We start from the raw sequence: 21,792 nt of genomic DNA, 5'->3' as shown, positions 1-21,792 counted from the left end.
TGTGTGATGTGTGTATGTATGAATATATATGTGTGTGTGTGTGTGTATATGCTTTGGATTTAATTGTTTTATTTTTAAACTTCCTACAATAAATCTTAAAGGAATACTAGTCAATTTTAGCTTTGTAACATTTTACTTGAGCTACAGTATAATCAGACATAAACATATAATTACCGTTTTAATACTAATTAATGTGAACAGATGTGATAGTTTCACCAATCTTGTTTACAACCTCACTTTTATTTTATAATTTTTTCTATAGAAACTAAATTGCTATTTCATTTTAAGAAAAAGTAATACAACAGAATTTTCAGGTCCTTTATTTCAAGTACATCTTCCAAATGTTCAGATTGAAAATACACCTTTAAAATGACATATTCTTGGAAACGGTGATTTGAGTATCTGTTGTAGGTTTTTCACACTATAATGTAATCTCATTTTTTGCTTTAGGGCGAAGCTGGCCCTACTGGCCCAATGGGTGCCATGGGTCCAATGGTATGTATTAATTTAATTCTTTGTTTTTTTTTTTTTTCCAGTTTACACAATATAAAGAGAAAAGAAAAGACATGGAGAAAATATGTTAACTGATGATGTAATCTTGATCACCAGTTGACGGACAAGCACATTCAGAGAATTGTACCCTTTGAATAGCAAAGGCCTCTTGCATTTCATTGTCCTTAACCCCTGAAGGCTCTTACTCTTTTCCTTTAGTTAGTGTTCAAATCAGGATTGTTGTAGATTTGACCCATTATAGGTACATTAAGTGAAATCTATTTAGGTAAGAGGCAGTAGGTATCTCCATGGGCAGAGATCTTTTCATACCCGAAGTCACTCCTGGAAATACTACCGTTTGTGGCTGATAATAGTGAGTCTCCACTGAACTGAGTGATGTAGTCAAACTACCGTGGAATTCAAATAAATGCTTCAGAGGTGTTTTTTTCTCTCTCATCCGTAGGGTCCGAGGGGAATGCCAGGAGAAAGAGGGAGGCTTGGGCCGCAGGGGGCTCCTGTAAGTATGTGTACTCCAACTCTCAAACGAACTGAATATTTTCTTTTAAATGAGAATATAGTACTGCTGCCTGCTTTTTAGTTTGTCAGCTTTTATCCTTGCTTTTTGTTCTGAAATAAATTTATGTTTACAGAAAAGTTGCAAAGGTAGCACAGGGCGTTCCTGTGCACTGTTTATGTCGTTTCTGTTAATGTCGACATCACATATGACCACAGTTCGTTTGTTGCCTACTTATATTAATGCCAAAGTTAAGAAAATGATTAAAGACTTACAGCAGCATGGAATATGGTCCATGGAAAAAATATAAAATTCAGAATAGTAATAAAATTATCAATCGGTGCCTCTTATTAAGAAGTTATTGTACGCCAAGCTTCCTTCCACACTTTATTTCATAGTCATCACAATCCTAAAAGGTAAGTGCTGAGTATACCCTTCTAAAGAGCCGAGTTCTAACAGGAAAATTTTTATCCGACAAATGAATTATGAGCAAATACTGAAGAAAATGTAATTTTATCTTGTCTCTTTTGCTCCTAATTAGGGACAACGAGGTACACACGGTATGCCCGGAAAGCCTGGGCCAATGGTGAGCTGCACGACGTTCATCCTCACTCATCCCCTTACTGGTCCGCTGGCGCATTCACGACACATGCAGAGCACACACTGTATCCCCGACTCCGGGAATAAAACGGTGATAGACACGCAGTACTTGTCTTTGGAACTGCCGTGTCTATCGAGGAAGAGAGACCTATCGATTCATGTCGTAGCATGGTGCTGTTCCTAAGGGCTGTGTTGTAGAGTGTAACTTGAAGTTCAAGTATGGGAACCTTGCTGTACCTACACCTATAGTGAGATACAGATATTAAGGAAGACTTAGGAGAACTTTCAAGCTAACCCTTGAAAGATGAGATACGGGATGAGCAGGAGTACAGCGTGGTCTGTTGGATGGATAGATGAAAAAGCATGGTGAGTTCAGGGAAATTCGAGGATGATAAATCAGGTTTGAAATTATTTCCCCTTCGGTTATGTCCTGCCTTCTTCTTCAAAAAGAGGAAACAAAAAGGGAAAAAATAAGACTCATTTAAAAGGGATTTTATTACTACAAAATGGATGGAATGACATCACGTCCTCAAGGAAGAATCCGGACGAGCTGGAAGGGGTTCCTCTCACAGCCACTCATCCCTCTCAGTCTGCCCGTTGCATCAGTGGCCTGACTCCGCGCGCCTCCCCAGATATGGGATACTTACAGATGTCCACATATCGGCCTGAAAAAATACCACTCCTAAACACCCACATGATACTTAAGCATCATTTTTATAAAGTGCAGTCCTAGATTTTGGTACAAAACCTAACTTTCAAAAAACCGTATTCCTTGATTAGCACAAAGAAAGTACGTCTCTCAGGAAGCAATTGTTTCAGTTTGTGTTTGTGACTGGCTTATTCTCTAACACACCACCACAAGCATTTAATACCACTGGACATAACTTTTAGCTCTATTCCCTATCAATGTCAGCAGGTACTTATTATAAAATGACATCATCTTTGTGATTTGAAAGTACTCAGTGGATTATTCTTATGTGTCAACATACAGAAAGTCATCAAAGAATGAAAAATGACTCAATTAGATATTGATTAAAAACCACGTCTGATCGCTTTTCTGGTTTCTTTTAATAGGGTCCTCTTGGGATACCTGGATCGTCTGGTTTTCCGGGAAATCCTGGGATGAAGGTAAAATGTTAATATATTTAGCTCTTGCTTACAAGAATTACTTGATTATATGAATGCTGAAGTGTGGAACGGCATTCCGTTAATTATACGGAGGTTGCTTAACTAAGGAAAAAACCTAGAGCATTCTCAGCATTTATTATGGTAGGGGAAAAAATAACTGTAAAAATTTAAAAATGAGATCACTGAACAATGTGTTATTAAAAGAGAATTACAACCATTGTTATATCAACAATATCATCAAACAGCTGCAATATCCAAGAGCCTGTTGCGTTAGACTCCAGTGTAGACCACTGTGCCAGCTGCAGGGAATAAGAACTTAGTCTGAACCGGAGTCTGTTCCTGGATACGGTGTCTGGCAGTAATAAACAGCAGCATGTTCTAAACAATAGGAGGTTAAAATAAATCAGACGTCGTCGAAAGGCTGTTCCCTGACACAACGCTGGCCTCACTCCTCGCCCTGCCCTGCCATTTATGCAACCATTAGAGGAAGAGACAGGGAGGCTGTTTGGCTTTCCACGTGGGAATGGATTACAGTGTTCTGTTGGGATGGTTTACATTTGCCGGAGTCACAGTTTGTTCTTCCAGCATTTGGGATGATAAATTCAAGGATTAAAGCAGGAGGTTATTAGGATTATATTAGTTAAATTAGTGAATACATTCAGAAAACTTCAAATGTTAAACAACACAATACCTTTGACTACCCCTCACACCCAGCTTCGCCTTGGCAATAATCTCCTTCCTCCCAAAGAAGGGATTTGCTCACTGGATTCGTGACTGTGGCCGTGGCAATCACCTCACTTCTTCTCATGGAATTTTGTTGAAGGATAAGTGATGCCCTCAGTAGAGGTCCAGGCTTCTTACCGGGAGCGCTACTCAAACGGGCTTTGAACTGGTGTTTGAAACCAACGACGATGACCAAGTCCATGGCTGACATTTCAAATACTCTGAAATGTGAGCATCATCAAGTCAAATTACTCTTCAGGCTCTCGCTACTGCTGTCTGTACACTCTGCCCCAGAGGTGCGGCTGCTCTAAAATGATGCCGTACGTCATTCCACTCACCAGCCCCTCTTTTCGCCAGAACTCACTGTGCACTGGAGCTCCTGGGACCTTTCTGAGGTCCCTTCTGTTTCCAGGCTGCTCCCCTAAACCCTAGTCCTGCTGCTACAGACCCTGGCCAAGGAGGGCCAGTCCCCCCTGTGCTCCTGACCAAAATATGCAAAATCCCTTCCCCTGCCTGTGACACCCTCCACCCTCCAACTGAGCTCTGGCCAGAGAATTAAGGACAGAAGACGCACAATGTCCAGCACTAGGACTTAGCAGAAAGTGGTTTCTGCTCCTGGTCTTCTAGCGAAGACCTCGTTAGAACCACAGTTTATATAATCGTTTACTCTGCATATTTCCTTCTCCTCCTGGGGTTACTAGCCCTGGCTCTTGGCTATTGAAAACTGCTTAAAAAGTCATTTCGCAAAATTGTTTTTCATAGAAATTCGTTGCCTATCCTTTCTCTTCCTCCCCAAACAAAAAAAATTCCTAGATCTTTGGTTTTGGGCAGGATTTTCCTATACCTGTTAAATTCTTCCATGATCTCTGGTTTTCTGGAGGAAGAAAAACTTCCATTTCCGCTTCTTTGTATTTCAGGGGTTCAATAGGGGCTTTGTATGTTTTATTGGCGCTAATGCACACCCTGAGGCTCAGAATTTTAGTTCTAAAATTCCAGGTTGAGGTCCCTCTAGGGTTTGATCTATATAGGGACCTAATATATTGGATAAGATACCAGAAACCCACTTAGGTTTAAATTTCAGATAAAAAAAGAAAAATTTTGAGTATAGCTATGACCCTAATATTACCTGGAATAAACTTATACTTAAATTAATTGCTATTTATCTGAATTAAAGTTTAATTAGACAACTGTACTTTTATTTACTATCTGGGTGTCTATCTTGGGTTGAAATAAGGGTGGCTATCAGGTAACTTGACCTCTGATGCTGCTGTTAACACTGAGGACGTCATCACACTCGGAAGGGTATGAAGGGGAGTCCGCTGCTCAAGCTCGGTCAGGCACACGCCCTTGTAAACCGATTTGTGCTCAAGACCCCTTTAAACACTAGAGTGTAAGATGTAAAGCTCCAAATAAGCAATAACCTTCGAACCACACCACATTTATATTTTTCTTAAATTGACATGTCTTTTGTACCCTGCTAGGGAGAAGCAGGTCCCACTGGAGCAAGAGGCCCCGAAGGTCCCCAGGGGCAAAGAGGTGAAACTGGGCCACCAGGTCCAGTCGGCTCTCAAGGTCTTCCCGTAAGTTCCCAGGACATCTAGGAGTGATACTCTTAACAGAAAGCTCGACATGTTTTATAACATCAGAATGAAGGCAATCTATTTTAATTTATCTTCTTTGAATTCTGGATGTTTGCAACTAATTAAAAAAAATATTTCTCTTGTCAACTCTGCAAAATTTAATCTATTTTATGGAAAAGGGAATTTGTTATAAAAGTGAGTTTTATGATATAATGGTGGTTGATTTTTTCCGATAAATTTCTCCTTCCTTTTGGAATACAGGTAGACATCCGAAGACCACCCTAGATATGGCTTAATGTCTTATAAACTTCTCATGTGTCTTTTAGGGCGTGGTAGGAACTGATGGGACACCTGGTGCCAAAGGCCCAACGGTAGGTAACTAACTGCATTCAGCCATGCGAAGCTCCAACGGACATGATCCTTTGGACGTTGACCATAGGCTTCTACATGGGTCTCTGCTCATCATGTCGCTCTTTCTCTATTAGGGATCTCCTGGCACCTCTGGTCCTCCTGGCTTATCAGGGCCCCCCGGATCTCCAGGACCTCAGGGTAGCACAGGACCTCCAGGAATTCGAGGCCAGCCGGTAACGTCCTCTAAAATTCACAATCATCCGTTAGTGTAATCCAGCTAAGGTCACCAAGAAAAATAGCACTCAGTGAGATGCAATGAAACATAGATTATGTGGCTTGTCTAAACGAGGCAACTGAAGATGGGAATCTTTGTAGAGTGGAAGCTGAATGTCGTTGTACAGGTTAGGGGTTTAAATTCAAAGAAGAACATTACTGCCTTGTGTTGGATTGTAGTGGGGTTTTTTTAATATAAAATAGTAAGGTCGTGACTTTATGGTTAACCTCATAGAATCTTATCTGTAGTTGAATAATAACCATTATGGAAATATTTTTGTAAGCCAGTGTGAAGAAATGTGGAGGTTATCATGACAACATGGTGAAAATTGGGTCTAACAGCTAATTCTTGAAGACAGATCCTACCATGTTGTAAAATTATTTATTAGAAAAAAATGTTATGATAAGTGCATAAGAAATAAACACATTGTGAAGTTGTGCTTATTATATTTTTAGCTTAATATGTAAAAATTAAAACTTTTTTTCTTAGCACTGCCAAAAACAAGTACTTTGAATTCTGTTCCAAGTAACTTAGTTATGCTAATAAATCCTTTTATATGTTGGTAACAGACTTATTAAAACATGAGTATTCCTGATACTTCTTATTTGATTTTATCATGTTCTTAATTTAGCAATCTGTTTCCCACAAGTTTAACTGGTATTTAAAGATGCACATACACAAAACCCCAGAGCACTCCAAAGATGAAATGTCCTATTTGAAGTTATCAAACTGTCAATAAAGAGAACATAAATATAAAATTATTTTAATTCTGGGTAAATAAGTCTATTTCCTAAAATAAACCTGAAATAGATTTATCTGTAGACGTTAATATTGTTAGTTCTAATTTAAGTTAGCAAATTGCAATAATTGAATAATTCTAAGTGGTCTAGTATGCATGATAAAACAAGCAAAATTTTAAAAGTAAGTCTCTTAAAGACCACTGTAAAATATAGAAACTGCTACCTAATTATGCTACGTTTTATAAAATTTCACATACATTCTACAAGATTTGCAAAATTAAAAAAATGGTAATACAGACTCAGCTGTGGAAAGTTTTCAAGGCCCACTTTAATTAATTAAAGCAGATGGGACTGGCTAACTGTCCTGGTTCTCATAACTATTTGTACTTTTATTTTAGGGGGATCCAGGAGTTCCAGGTTTCAAAGGAGAAGCTGGCCCAAAAGGCGAACCAGTAAGGCTTCATTTTTTTCCTGAAATGATAAGAAGAGCGTGAATCTTGTCCAGGAGTTCACAGATCAAAGTGCTCAAGTATTTCAAATGATAACAATAAGGAATATACCCTTGGATGAAACCAGTTTAATATGGTTTTAAATTCATAACTGACTTCATTAAATGAAGCTTTTGACTGTAACTCCCTTGGACTCTGGCTCTTTCTGAAAACTTCCTTCTGTTTTTAACAGGGGCCGCATGGTATTCAGGGTCCAATAGGCCCAGCGGGTGAAGAAGGGAAAAGAGGTCCCCGAGGTGACCCCGGGACAGTCGGTCCTCCAGGCCCAATGGGAGAAAGGGTAAAATTTGAATGATAAAATACATTCTTAGGGTTGTGGGGCAATTACATGGGTAAGTTTTGAGTTGGTAAGGAAAGCTCGACCAGTTAAAAGAAATGCTTGCAAGTGCCTCGAACGGTTCAGTATGGTTGTCTGTGGATTCACGGAGGCGACTGTTCAATTGTTGCTCACGCATTCATTCAACTAATGCTGATTGAAAAACTACATTGTGCCCGTTTAATATATTGGCGTGTAGCTGGTATATTGGCGTGTAGCTGGTATATTGGCGTGTAGCTGGTATATTGGTACTCAGTGAAAAAGACAGCGGTGGCGCCAGCCTCATGTGGGGGCTACTAACCAGTAGTTGATTCCAGTGAGGAGGTAAGCAGTAAACAAGTCAACAGGCAAACAAAAATGTAATCCTACGCTTTACTAAGGACTGTGTACACTGGGAAATAGCAGGTGACGTGGTAGAGAGCAGCTGTGAGCGTGCAACGGTACGTAACACTAGATTAGGTGGTCAGGACAGGTCCTTTGGGAAGATGACAGTTTAGCTGACACCCGATGGTGCGGATGAGCCAGCAGGAGAACTTGGGAGAAAGAACGTTGTCAGCAGAGGAACCAGGAAATCTAAACAACCAGGCCAGGAGGGCTGGTGATTTTAGAGATTCGGAGAGGTTGCTGTGGCTGGAGTAAGATGAAGCAGGTCCGAAAGGGACAACAACCTTATCCCGTTACATGTACAGAGGCTTTCAGAGATGCCAAGTTCTTCACCCAGAAGACACTACACATGCCGTTACCACTGACACTTTGATGGTGGTAGACGGTGCTCATATCTAGATGACAGTTTTTCTCCATGTTAATTTTACAGTGAATTGTTAGTATAGTTCAGAATTTGAATGACTTTTGGCTCAGTACTTGTACATTCTCCAAAATTTAAAATTTCTTTCCACGTACTCAGGTTTTTTTTTTTTTTTTTTCCTCTTATACTTATCTACTGTCACGTTGGGTTGATCACAGCTCCTAAAACCTTATAATACTAAAAATAAATTTACCCACTGGTTATACATCTCAAGAACATCAACAATAATCAAGAATCACCTGTTGGTCGTTTGCAGGGGGCTCCTGGCAATCGTGGTTTCCCGGGCTCTGATGGTTTACCTGGACCAAAGGTGAGGTTATCCATCAATGTGACACTCATGTGGCTGGAGCTACGTGATGACGATGATGCCACTGTGCAGAGTAGTGATCTGGCTTGGGTCCACGTGGGTGCAGATCCAGAAAAGAGTCAGACACAGATGTCAAGCCTAATATCAAATCCCCCCTGCGAGGGCTGGTTTCTGTATTACAGAGGGCTGGGAAGAATGAGAATGGTTGGAAGTGTGTAGAAGTTTGTTTTCAGACTTTCTCGGGACGGTGCTGAGAAGAAAAGGTCACACACCTTTCCTTAGCTGATAGAGACTTTTTCCTTCATCTAGAAATTCAGACTCTAAAGTTTTGGTGTTTTTTTTCCCAACTCTACATTATCAGAGTGGTAATTGAAATACAATTTTCTTTAGCTAACGGTGAAAGTCACTCTTGTTTAATAAAGACAGATGAGAACAGAATATGTAGTGATACTTTTTGTAACTTTGTAACTACTTGACAAAGTATTCCTATGGTATGCTAGTGCTTTGATTTGTAAAACATAAATTTCGTATATCTTTCCTTTTATTTTCCTGCATTGTTTCTTTTTTTTTTTTTCTGACGCCTTCTGCTTTGCATTGGAACAGGGGGCTCAAGGAGAGAGGGGTCCTGTGGGCTCTTCTGGACCTAAAGGAGGTCAAGGGGACCCAGGACGGCCAGGCGAACCTGGGCTGCCGGGTGCTCGGGTAAGAACACAGCCATTTGCTACATCAGCCCAAGAGAACCGCTCCTCGGGGCTCAGCAAAAGGACTAACTGAGCTCATCTTGACAAGTGGGAGCATGTCTTTGTTTTTACAATTTTGACCTGATTCACTATTTTTAAAATACTGGTTTGTTATTTTTCGTGTATAGAAAATAGTCTTTTCTAGTCTCCCTTTCTCAAAGACGCATGCATTCATCATTTTGCCCCTCGACATGAAAGAAAAACCCTGTTTGACAATATTTACTCTTTCTTTACTTGCTGACGAATAATTTATTTGGCTTTTGGCGGAGAGAATTCCTGATAAATTTGTTTTTGACCAAATGTCATTTGGACTGTGAAATTCCTCTCATATTCCGTCGTCAACAGTGCTCCTCAAAGAGAAGGGAATTGCACATAAAGTTAATTTTAAAAAGTTAATTTAAAAAAATTTTAAAAAGTTAATGGAAATAACATTTGGCTCCACATACTCTTGAACCCGGTGTTCGAGACATGAGTACAAGCCTATGAGTACAGTTCCCGTGCAGATCTCCTTCTGCATGGGAAACCGACATTTTCCTAGAATTCTTCCCTGGACACCTGATAGGCTTGGAACACCGTCTGAATGAGCGGTCAGTGCCGCTTACAGTGAAAATGACCCCGGAGTGTTGTCCTCATTTGGACTGGGGGGGCCACGAATTATAAAAACCTAGCGGGAGGCATAGCTTTGGGTGTCCTGAGTTTAGAGTAACTAGGCCTCAGTTCGGCGTGACTGGGAAGGCTCCCCTGGCCGGGATCAGCGTACTGTGTGCACGGCGCTGTTACAAATGCTGGTTTAGTGAGGGTTCTAAGCCAGAACGCCTCCTGTGCCCGCCGTGTAGACTCCTTTCCTCTCACGTGACCTCCCACTGTGGGAGGCCGTGCTGTGAGGGCTCCGCCGGTGAAGTCCCACGTGGTGCTGCCTGTGGCGTGCTCTGGGTCTGCCCTGTGTCCGTCCAAAGCCACGCTGGCCAAGGTCCGTGACCGGCCTGTGAGTTTGCCTAGAGGAGGCCACTGAAGATGGGCGTTGTGCAATGGAACTGGGTCCTTTGAACACGGTGCTATTTTTACTCTCACGACTCTTTACCTCAGTGGCAAGTCAGCAACAACATGACAAATCTCTTAATTTTCAGGGTCTGACTGGAAATCCTGGAGTTCAAGGTCCTGAAGGAAAACTTGGGCCTTTGGTAAGGAATTTACATAAAACTCCTGAGGGGGCCTGGGGGGCTCCGCTGTTTGAGCATCCAGCTCTTCGTTTCAGCTGCCGTTTTTTTCTCGGGTCATGAGTTCAAGCCCCATGTGGAGCCTACTTAAAATAAATAAATAAAAAGTCCATGATCCTCAGTATTTCTCAATAGACCTACAACTTAAATGATGAGATGTTTGTTTGAGGTCCATGTTTTTAATCAGGGGGATGCGGATGATACAGACATGTTTAAAATGCTGGAGCAAATTCATAGGATCTTGATATTTTAAAATTCACCAGAAACTGATAAAATTTAATTAATACCAGTGTTGGAGATTGAAATTACTTCTCTAACATCAGCAGAAAAAGTTGAAATCATGTATTCCTCCAGCATTGGTCAAATTCGTCTATTAGGAACATTCTTATTTCTTGATATCTTCTTAATTGTATAGGTTTAAGAGATAGGTAGGTCTGACTTTGGACAGCTCATATACTCTGGGCCCTTCCTTTATACCAAAAATGTGAAAAAGAAGTACCGAATTTCCATTACCACGAGCTAGAGTAAATTAAAGAAGAACGAAGAATTTTTTCCCTGTGAGGATGAGACGTGTACGGAGACGCGGAGCTGAGCTTTGTGTACGGGAAGAGTGAAATCTCTGTTCTCAATACTCAAAACACTTCAGCAGGTTTTTTTAAACACGCAACTATTCTGATTCACTAAGTAAAGGGTGAAGGATAGTTTAAAACTCATGTAACTTCTATAAGTACGGAAAGACAAGTGATGACTGTTTAGAGAGAATTTACATAAAACTGACTTTGCTCCTGTCAACTTTGCAGGGTGCTCCTGGGGAGGACGGCCGGCCGGGTCCTCCAGGCTCCATAGGAATCCGAGGGCAGCCCGGCAGCATGGGTCTCCCAGGCCCCAAAGGTAGCAGTGTGAGTACCTGTGAGAAAGGTTTGCTATCTCATCACGACCCTCACTTCAAGCAACCGTGTTTTGAGCAAATTGATTGACATTTAAATGGTTTCTAATTTTTCTTTAGGGTGACCCTGGAAAACCTGGAGAGGCAGGAAATGCTGGTGTTCCTGGGCAGAGGGTAAGTAAACATTTTCTGCCAAAGGGGGGAAAACCATGTATATATATATGATACCATCCCAATGTCTTGTGGCCCCACTTTACATATTATCTCTGTGTGATATTAGGGAGCTCCTGGAAAAGATGGTGAAGTCGGTCCTTCTGGTCCCGTGGGTCCCCCGGTACGTGATCTTTCCACGAGAATGTATTCCCGTTGCATTTTTCATGTTTGTCCAAGACTCTACTTAGGAGTAAGTTTCAGAGGAAGTAAGTAAGAAAGTGCAGGATTGAAGAATTTCAGTTATAATCTTTCATTTTGATTCCCGTGTGGGTACCTTCTGCCTTTTTAAATGGAGCGATTGGACTTTTCATTTTAAACTTCTTTAAGATGTTGATGGTAAAACCTACCTCATCATCTTTAAGTGTTGAAGAATGTGTCAACTATCGGTCTAACAAATGTTTTGACAAATTTTTGACAAATATTTTGTACTTTTATTGATAATATTTAAGTACTGAATTATACCTACATTCTTCTAATGATGCCTTATAGGAATTTACTTAAACTGACTTTTTTTTGAGGACTAAAAAATGAAAATTTTTTATCCTTTGAGGTACCCTTGCATCTAGTATTCTAAAATTAAATATTCATAGAAATATTTTGGCATATTTATTTGTCTGTGATGGGGCAATTTAAATATCTTTCTAAAATGTTAACTTTGCTTTCTACAGTTGTTTTAATGTTGAGAGCTTGATTAATATTTTTTATGACACTGAGAAATAAATTAGAATATTAGAATAGAGATAAGGTTTCCCCCATTATCTGAAAGCAGAGGGTTCCCATGAAAACTTTATAAGCTGAAATGGTATAAAGCCAAAAAGCCATTATCATTAGTTTATATGGACAATTAAATTCCCAGACTCCAAAAAGAGACTCTCCTAGGTTTTTCTAATACCTTAGGACATATCTTGCCCTAACAGATGCACAAATAAATGTAGATAAAACTCAGATGCTCACAGACACAGTTCCGCACCATGGCGGCTTGATGTCGAGATGCGAGCGTGGTTCTCCAGGCAGGAGCTTGTGGGGGCCCCTCTCGCTGCCAGGGGTGCACTGCCTCCGTGACAGCTCACAGCAAAACAAATGCTGAATGCTTTTTTTTGCTTTTCACCTTTTTTTGTAAATCAAAAATTCTCTTCAAACTTCTTTCTGTTAGCAGAAGACTAATACAGATCTTTCATAAAAGTGAAGTGATGCAGCACGAACTTTGGAACAGCAGGAGATACTTGTATTGCCTGCTGAGATTAGATATGTAAAAGTAATGAATTTTTCCAGGTTCAGCTTTTCCAGTTTCCCCACCCAATTTTATGGTTGGCTCTAGACATTTTACGTTTGGATCAAAAAATGAACATATGTCATCAGTGTTTTTGTCAACTTTAGAAGATACTTTCTCAGCAGCACGGACTTCCAACAACACCTTCAACTACTCATTATAATGCTAGCTCCATATCTGGCTAGAATGAAAACATGTGATTAGAAAAAAGGCAAATATCAATCCTCGTAGTAGGTCGCACACACCAGAAGCAGGTATGAAGATCGGACTCCACTCATGACTTTCTCTCCTTCCTGACTCAGGGTCTAGCCGGGGAGAGGGGAGAACAGGGACCTCCAGGCCCCACGGGCTTTCAGGTAGGCGCCAACCCACTTCTCCATGTTTTCTACCATTAATTACACTGCTTTTTTTTAAAATATGAAAAGATATGGTCAAGTGATGTGAGATTCCACAATTTTCAAACAGTCATTCTTCTTTTAGTAAATAAATAAAATGGATAAAACCCAACATTTCTGTTCAAAGAGAAGGAACAGACTTCCCCCTAAAAACTGATCAAAATATAAAACTGTTAACAAATTAAAAATTATGAAATGTTTTTGATAAGTTTTATTGAACAATTTTAAGGTTGATTCAGTTTTATAGACACAATGTCTTACATTTTTTGTTGAATAAATTTTCATGATTTATCTAAATATATTGTATGGGAAATTAATAATGGACAATTATAATTTGATTAAAAAGAAACTTTCAGGAGTGACTTTCAGTACTATACTAGCAACCTAAAATATTGCTTTCAGACCCATAAAAACTTGACAAATGTTAAAAATCTCCCATTAGATTCCTTTCTTTTTTCTTCTTAAGTGTGTCCAAATGAAAATCTAAATCTATAAACCGACCATTGCTGCATTATGGTATAAGATAGAGTTTTCTTGTTCTGTTTTCCTTGTCTTTAAACAATAGCTTTTGCTTGAACGTATAGTCATGGAACCTCCATGAATTTTAAAAGGTAAACTGTGAACACTAGTGACCTATTAAACTTTGACAAATTCACAATTTTATTTTTTTCTTTTCCTTTAGGGGCTTCCTGGTCCTCCAGGGCCTCCTGGGGAAGGTGGAAAGCCAGGTGATCAGGTAAGTTTATTTTTAATAATAATAATAATAATAATAGCAATAATAAAAATTGCTGGTCCATAATGTCACTTATTATTATATGTGAAGTTCTGTTCTGGTTTGCTTTATAAATGTAATCTCTTTTAATCCTCAAAACAACCCTATACATCTAGGGACTATATGATGCCTGTTTTTCAGATGAGTAAAATGAAGCACAGAGATGTTAGGTGACATTCCAAAGTGACACAGAGGGTATATAATTTGTGAATACTGGCCTGCTTCCCAAGACTGTTTGTAATCACTAGAGATGTGTCTTCTCATAACTACCCAGTTATATTTGAAGCTTTATAAATGGCTATAAACAGATATTATTTTATTTCTATTATTTTACCAGGACATCAGTTAATTTATTTTTCTGTGGATGATTCGTTCATTCATGTAACCATTCAGCAGGTATTTGCTGGGTACTGTGTGCTTAGGTGTCTTGAGCTCTGGCCCTAACCAATTGATCCAGATGGACATGAACTTTATGTTACATCACGGTAGGAGATAGAGTGTGGAAATATAGAAGATGCACCAAATCCAGACTTGGGGATTTAGGAAAAGTTTCCCAGCAAAGTAATATCTTTTATGAGTAAGGGGGAGGAAGGAAGGGAGATGAGCACAGCAGGTGCATTTGTTGGTCAAATGAAGGCACTGAAAAGGTGGTAAGAAAGGAATGCAGAGAATAAATTTGCATGGAGGTGGGGCTGGACGGTAAATCGGGAGCCTGATTATGGGAAGTCTGACTTCAAATGTCATTTTTTTTCGGATTCTTCTAATGGGAGGTGAGGAAGGGCCTTTAAGCAACAGATTCAAAACCTCTCTCTTTGATTAAAAATAAAAACTAATGACAAAGAAAGCTTATTTATCTCTTATTTTCCTTTTTAATGTATGCTAATAGGCAATATGTGGTTTAAAAGAAAACCAAACGTTGGTTTTCTTTTAAACCACATATTGTAATGTAATGTATGCCTATTTAAATTTTTCTTAAAACTTCACATTGAGGACCACCCGAACTTCTAAATTAGTTTTCATCCCAGACTGATGACCGTGACTTTCTATACAACAGCTTTCTTTGTCATTAGTTATTATTTTTAATCAAAAAGAGAGGTTTTGAACTTGTTGACAAACTTTCTTTTAGTTAAGAACAGACTGAAACTTGTGACATAGTCATGACTACACTAGTTTGAACCCACAATTCCCAGAGGACTGTTGTCCATAGTGTATGGTCAGTGGAAATATTTACTAAATTGAGTTGAACCAGTTATGTTTAAGAAATAGCTCCTTGTTGGTTTTTATTTCTGTTTCCTCTATTAAATTTTTTTCGCATTAGGAAATAAAATTACTATATATTTTGTTGTCTCTGAAAAGACCAGTGTGTTCTATTTGTGAGGTAATGTTTTTCATGTCTTCATTGCCCAAAATCAAGCATTCAGCTTTAATAAACATTTTTTTTTCTGGAAAAATAATTTCTATCCAATGTATGGGATATCCCCTCATTTATAAAAGTATACACATTTTTCTTTCCTCAGTATTATGGGTTTATTCAAACCTCTAATAGTACATTAAAAGAAATTAGATGTGTGGTATGGAAAGATTTCTAATAAATACCCAAAATTTAGCTCAAAGCATTTCTTGAAATTTTTAAAAATTATATCTTCTAGGGAGTTCCTGGAGATCCTGGAGCAGTTGGCCCATTAGGACCCAGAGTGAGTATTTTCTCTTTCGCTATTAACTTAATTTCCATTGCTTTCAGTAAAAAAAAAAAAAAAAAAAAAAAAAAAAAAAAAAAAAAAAAATCTTTTATCATAAGCTGAGCTTTCTTTTGAGAATAAAATTCTTTTCCTTGATGAAAATTAATCTTACGAGGAAAGTCTATGCCATGAAATAACATGTTCTTACTTCAAGTTCATTTATCACTAAATTAGAAAAATGAGCCTCAATAGTTGCTCATTTCTCAGTTTTTCTCCAGTAGAAGCAGTTTTGCAGATTTCCAGAAACATTTTTAACCCACTTTCACAACAGTCGCTGGTTGTTTGACATCCCCGTGTCTCACTAGGGAGAGCGTGGAAACCCAGGGGAGAGAGGAGAACCAGGAATCACGGGGCTGCCTGGCGAGAAGGGAATGGCTGGGGGCCACGGCCCGGACGGTCCCAAAGTAAGTACGGCGGTGAACTGGCACTTCAGAATGTTCCCGGAGCTACAGCCTAATAAGCACATGATGGAACTAGAATGGGTTTCTCTTGTTGTTGCGAGAAAATTCGATTATATAATTTTCTTCTTCAACAAGTATTCAATAAGCACTACTAGGCTTTTTCCTTGGCATTAAGGAGGTAGCTGAATGAAGTCTCTTCTCTGTGATAGGATTTATGGTTTAGTGTGCATAGTGATACATTCTCATATGGAAACCCATTCCTAACATTTATTCACGTAACTTTACTAGTGGCTTCCATAGTAAGCAGAGGCAATAAATAGGAATCCGTACAACTTATAACGAGATGTTCCTGATCATACACTCCAGTTTTTTGTCTCATGTTCTTCTTACTAACTGTAAGAAAGTACGTCATCCTAGAAAACTGAAAGTAAAATACATCGTGAGGCAAAAATCAGTCTTGTTGCCTTTGGGAGCCATTTCAGATTGTAGAAGAGGGTGCTCAATTTCGGTATAAACAATTAAAGTAGAGTTTTTCATGGTCGTATAACATTAGATCCCTTACATTTTCAAGGTCCAGAGTGATTACGTGCTTAATAGCACGTCTTCGTTAGTGAGAGTGAAATACTCTCTAAAAGTAACGTCCCCTTCATCAGGCCCGCATGATGTTGTCAGAGAGTAAGGAAGGCAGCCATTGTTTGTATTTGACTTGGTGCTCAATTTCCCCAAGGAAAAAAGTTGAAAACATAAACCAACAATTAGAAAGGCAAAGTCTTTTTGATTCCAAAAAATGAGCTCAGAAACAATTTTCACAAATGAAAAATATAAACACTAAGTTGAACCCTATGAAATCTCTGATCTTCCACTCTTTTTGTCTTACCAGCAGAGAAATCTCGCGTGGCTCAATCTTAATACCGTATCGGCGAGGTCCCTTATTGTTGGTTCATTTTAGGGCAGTCCAGGACCATCAGGAACCCCTGGAGATACAGGCCCACCGGGACTTCAGGGTATGCCAGGAGAGAGAGGAATTGCAGGAACTCCAGGCCCGAAGGGTGACAGAGTAAGTCTCTGGTTTTTTTGTTTCTTTGTTTGTTTTGCTTTTTTTGTTTTGTTTTGTTTTAGTTCATTCATTTAGAGTTTCTAAATTCCTCCTGAAAATTTTTTCTTGGCCAGGCTTTTGCTTCTTCCGTTCTAAGTCCCAAGTCGATCTTCCCTCCGTCTCTCCTTCTCTTTCTTTCTTTCTTTTTCTGTCTTTCAATACCTATATTTATTCAGCAAATACACAATGCCAGGCACTGTTCTAGGCTCAAGGGGATATAACTATGATCAAAAGAGATAAGCCCGTGCCCTCATGAAGCTTCCCCCCAAGTGAGAGAAGAAGACGATGACATTCTGTGTGTCTCCGCAGGGCGGCATAGGCGAGAAGGGCGCTGAAGGGACAGCCGGGAACGATGGAGCCAGAGTAAGTGAATCACCGCTCCCGGCCGAGCTCGGAACCAACTGTCAGTATCACACGAATTTGCCTGAACTTTCCAAAATAAAGTTCATTGTGTTCCCATACGGTCAGGATTTGGAAGGTGATCGATGCTGAGGTTTGATGTTGATCAATCACGGATACTCCTTTCCTTACTTTGGACCAGAACAAGCCAAAACGTCGCCCTTGTCGAGGGGGTGGAACAGAGCACAGCCTCCCGTGCACATGAGACAGTGCTTTAGGCAGTGGGGCTCCCTTTGTCTTTCTCCATCTTCTTTTCTATTTCATACGCAATGTGTGTTCTTGTTCACGTGTTGATCGACTGAGCTGTTCTAGACCTCACTCCAGGGCAGGCCAGGAGAGTTTTCACTGTAGCAAGTTGAGGTGACTATTTCTCAATGCGCTGGGTGCTAGGGGTGAGAGAGCTACCGCACAGCGGACCGTCATCAATGCTTCCATCCATAAGGAGGATGAAGAAGTGAAATTTGAAGAAGATGCTTGACCCCAGGGCATTGTTTAATGTCATGTCAGAAGCGGACCTTTAACAAGGGTTCAGTTCTCAAACATACAATACATTTGCAATTCTAAGAAGAGACTGAATATAGTTTTTTAGACTTTAAGGAAATTATTCTCTTGATAAAGACACTAAAGTAAAATAAAGGGAAAGTTTTGTCTGAGTGGTAATGATCCCTTTTTTTTCTTTTTTTCTGAAAATCTACTTAACTTAGCAAATTATGAACATGAGCTGTTTCTTGCCTTGTAGTTAGCTCTAATATTCGATTCGTCTTTCAAGAGACGTCTGAGTGAGTCTGACGCACTGTTGCTGTCTTACGTTGTCCACGGCCTGTAGTGCCTAGTGCCGTAGGGCAGAGCTGTTTGGAGGAGGGCTGCATTGACAGCTTATTTTAAGGTGAAATCTGAAACACTATCTATTGTTCCTACAAACCAACTTTGAAAATGCAGTGTGATAGAAACAGGACTTGAGCAATGACTGCTTTATTTTCAGGAAGGACATTGCTTTAGGGAGGAAACAGAGCAGACCACTTGCTGTAATCTCACAGTAAAGGGGAAAAATGAGTAATATGTTTTCTCTGTAAGAAAAAAAAGGGGGGGGAATTTAATGAAGTGATCTTTATTTAATCCAATTCTTTAGGGAAATATATTAGGTAAACTATTGGAAGAATAATGTTCCATTATAGATCTAGAGAATATATGGCCACAGTATTCTCATGTTCTTATAAGAATATAAATTTAAGATATCCTTTTTGTTCCTTAAGTTCCCTTCATAGTACATACAAAGATTAAATGGCAACAGAATATTTGGGCTGCCTATGAAGAGGCAATGTACAAATATCAGAAAGAAAACTTGTTCCAGAAAAGACTCCACTACAGACCAGTTTAAAGAGTGTGACCACATGTCAAGAAGACCCAGTTCAAACCCCGACATGATCGCTCCCTCGGCTCTGAGCATAGAGAACCCAACCTCGGTGTAGCTAGATAGCCACACTCCTTGTAATCTTAGGAGAATGTAGAAAAGTCAATGCTTTATCACAGTTTCACTTAAAAAAAAATAGAGTGGCACTTCGTTCATATAGTTTAAGAATATAATATTCTATACAAAAGAAGAAATCCAGGAAACATAGAAACATCGTAGAAGAGCAGGTTTAATTTGGAACTAGAGTTTGAAGACAGTGTTGTGTAGGTCTGACTTGAGGTGGACGGAAGAGATTAGAACATGTTGTAGAGAACATTCAGGAAATTGTTTTAGAGTAAATAGGAAGATCTTAAGAGTATACAGATTATTACCATGTATTATAGACAATGTTTTGCAAAAGCATCTAAGCTATAACAAAATGGGATCTTTTGTGATTGTTTGTTCAATCATGGAGAATCCGGTGCATTCGCTTCTTAACTATGTCCATGTTCTGTCTGTCGACAGGGTCTTCCAGGTCCCCTGGGTCCTCCGGGTCCGGCAGGTCCCACTGGAGAAAAGGTAATATCATAAACTGATGTTCTGTGGGTTCGGAATCAGGAAGTCTGGGTGATAGCTCTTTCTCATGCCGCTTCCTCTCTCAAACATGTGGTAGTTGGGCCCGGTCATCTCAGAGCTCCCCCCGCCGTCTGCCCTGCACGGAGCACTCAGTACCCTCCAGTTGCCTTATGTTTTACTTCTGCTTTGGACAATCACCATCTAACATCTTCTTTGCAGGGTGAACCTGGCCCTCGAGGTTTAGTTGGCCCTCCGGGCTCCCGCGGCAATCCTGTAAGTGACAGTGTTTTAATTTTTTTTTTTTTAAGAATGGGATTGAGCAGGTAAACAACTCATCGTTTTGTCTTGATGTTTATGTAAAAGCATGCCTGTTGGTTCAGGCTATTTGTAACTTCTTAGTTTTCAGCATTTACTTCTCTTTAAACTCAAAAACTTACCAGTCTGTTATTTCTATGCTATCTATTAAATCTCGGTAAGCAGCTCGTTTACTAAAGAGTTAAGAAATTTTTAGAGACTTCAGACCATGGAGATTTTGTTCTATGGTCCTTATCTATCTATCATCCTTAAAAGTCTTCCTCAAGAAACATATTTAATCATCTATATAAACATTTCAAAACACTATAAGTTTATATAATTGTATTTTTATTTTATTTTTATTTTTTTATTGTGTTAGTCACCATACAGTACATCATTAGTTTTTGATGTCGTGCTCCATGACCTGTTGTTAGCATATAACACCCAGTGTATTTTTAAATACTGTTCCCATTTACAGTAAAGTGTGAGAGCTACAGTAATCTCTGCTTTCTCGTAGGGTTCTCGTGGTGAAAATGGCCCCACTGGGGCTGTTGGTTTTGCCGGACCTCAGGTATGATCTTCAAGTATCTCTAATTCACAATGAACACTCTTTCTGTGATAACAATCAATTTAGTTAATTACTATTGTCCTATGTATTGAAGGTATACTAAAGATGCTGGGAAGTTAACAGTTTTCTAGGCAATATTCTCATTTTCAGTACAGTATTTCACTCTTTCATACAGTCTTTCATGGATGAGTTTGCACTATTTCAAATTCTGTACTTATTTGGTATAATAAAAATGTGGTGAGATAACTTGTTTTCTGACTGCCTTCGAAGATCTGATTAGGGCATTTTTTTCTCCTGTGCTTTTATACTGATTACAAAGCACCATTTAACAATATATAGTTAAATGATATGTTGGTAATAATTACTGTCAAATAGCTTGTCTACAAGTGTTATAACCACCTGGTTATTTAAACAATTGATATAGGGTCCCGATGGGCAGCCTGGAGTCAAAGGGGAGCCCGGAGAGCCAGGGCAGAAGGGAGACGCCGGTTCTCCTGGGCCACAAGGTCTGGCAGGATCCCCAGGCCCTCACGTAAGTGGAAAGAAAAACACCAAAAACCTGAGTCACGTGCTTAATGTTTAGACTTTGCGTTCAGCCCGTGTTGCTTCCCTATTGTGATCTTTTGTTCATTTCTTTCCATGTAGGGTCCTAATGGTGTTCCTGGACTCAAGGGTGGCCGAGGAACTCAGGGGCCACCTGTAAGTTGGTTTGAAGTTCTGGTCGCAGACACCTAGCACTTCTGGCCATTTTAAAGTGAATCTGAAGCTGTAACAACGAATTTTTACTGGCACAAGTAAACTCTCATGGAAAGGGCGTGTAATGGGGATCGGGGTTGCAATTAGTTTTATGACCTTGGAGACCCAGCTGCCTCCTCCATAACATAAAGGATGCACTCCGTGTCGGAGAAGGGAGGGGTAACGGGCAACTGCTCTAAGGGCTCTGATATGCCCAAGATTAATGTGATTCCAGTGAGAGCCTGGGACATACCTGTATGTGCTCAAGGTAAATGAGAAGAAGAAAGGGGAAAGTAGCATCCTTCCTACCAGTTAACTCAGATCCATTCTCAAAAACGTAGCATGCACGAGAAAAATCTACTGTTTACAACAAGGAAGGGAGTCTAAACACTCAGCATCCCGGTGGGAAAAAACAGATCCCAGAAAGTACATGGAATCAAGTTATTCTAAAATTGCTCATGTGATACTGTATTTCTAGGGTGCTACTGGGTTTCCTGGTTCTGCGGGCAGAGTTGGACCTCCAGGCCCTCCTGTAAGTTATTTCAGTGACTCAGATCGTGGGTAGTGGGGTAATCACACACACACACGCACGCGTGCACACACACACAGGAAAATACACGCAAACACATGTACCCATGATACAGATACACATACATATTTGAGTTACTATTTATTCTTTTATTTAACCCCTTAGTGATTTGTTAGCCCATGTAAACAACTCTAACCCTAATGATTCACGCCGCTGCTGTCCTGTCACAGCAG

General features: G+C 39.7%; 1 protein-coding gene across 1 annotated transcript in view; it reads left to right on the top strand.

Annotated features, from left to right (window-relative positions):
- Positions 1-21,792, top strand: part of COL5A2 (collagen type V alpha 2 chain) — a 136,197-nt gene that overhangs the window by 95,384 nt on the left and 19,021 nt on the right. The window contains exons 15-41 of the mRNA XM_059393025.1: positions 451-495; positions 956-1,009; positions 1,548-1,592; positions 2,681-2,734; positions 4,939-5,037; positions 5,364-5,408; positions 5,523-5,621; positions 6,801-6,854; positions 7,084-7,191; positions 8,289-8,342; positions 8,943-9,041; positions 10,207-10,260; positions 11,097-11,195; positions 11,303-11,356; positions 11,463-11,516; positions 12,968-13,021; positions 13,743-13,796; positions 15,482-15,526; positions 15,877-15,975; positions 16,922-17,029; positions 17,378-17,431; positions 19,383-19,436; positions 19,653-19,706; positions 20,245-20,298; positions 20,720-20,827; positions 20,941-20,994; positions 21,509-21,562. Coding sequence (XP_059249008.1) covers positions 451-495; positions 956-1,009; positions 1,548-1,592; positions 2,681-2,734; positions 4,939-5,037; positions 5,364-5,408; positions 5,523-5,621; positions 6,801-6,854; positions 7,084-7,191; positions 8,289-8,342; positions 8,943-9,041; positions 10,207-10,260; positions 11,097-11,195; positions 11,303-11,356; positions 11,463-11,516; positions 12,968-13,021; positions 13,743-13,796; positions 15,482-15,526; positions 15,877-15,975; positions 16,922-17,029; positions 17,378-17,431; positions 19,383-19,436; positions 19,653-19,706; positions 20,245-20,298; positions 20,720-20,827; positions 20,941-20,994; positions 21,509-21,562 — 1,809 coding nt within the window. The remainder of the gene's footprint in view (positions 1-450; positions 496-955; positions 1,010-1,547; positions 1,593-2,680; positions 2,735-4,938; positions 5,038-5,363; positions 5,409-5,522; positions 5,622-6,800; positions 6,855-7,083; positions 7,192-8,288; positions 8,343-8,942; positions 9,042-10,206; positions 10,261-11,096; positions 11,196-11,302; positions 11,357-11,462; positions 11,517-12,967; positions 13,022-13,742; positions 13,797-15,481; positions 15,527-15,876; positions 15,976-16,921; positions 17,030-17,377; positions 17,432-19,382; positions 19,437-19,652; positions 19,707-20,244; positions 20,299-20,719; positions 20,828-20,940; positions 20,995-21,508; positions 21,563-21,792) is intronic.

Source organism: Mustela nigripes, chromosome 3 (assembly GCF_022355385.1).
Source record: "Mustela nigripes isolate SB6536 chromosome 3, MUSNIG.SB6536, whole genome shotgun sequence".
NCBI classification, from domain to species: Eukaryota; Metazoa; Chordata; class Mammalia; order Carnivora; family Mustelidae; genus Mustela; species Mustela nigripes.
The sequence above is the reverse complement of the archived record's forward strand: the minus strand, read 5'-3'. Positions and strand labels throughout refer to the sequence as shown.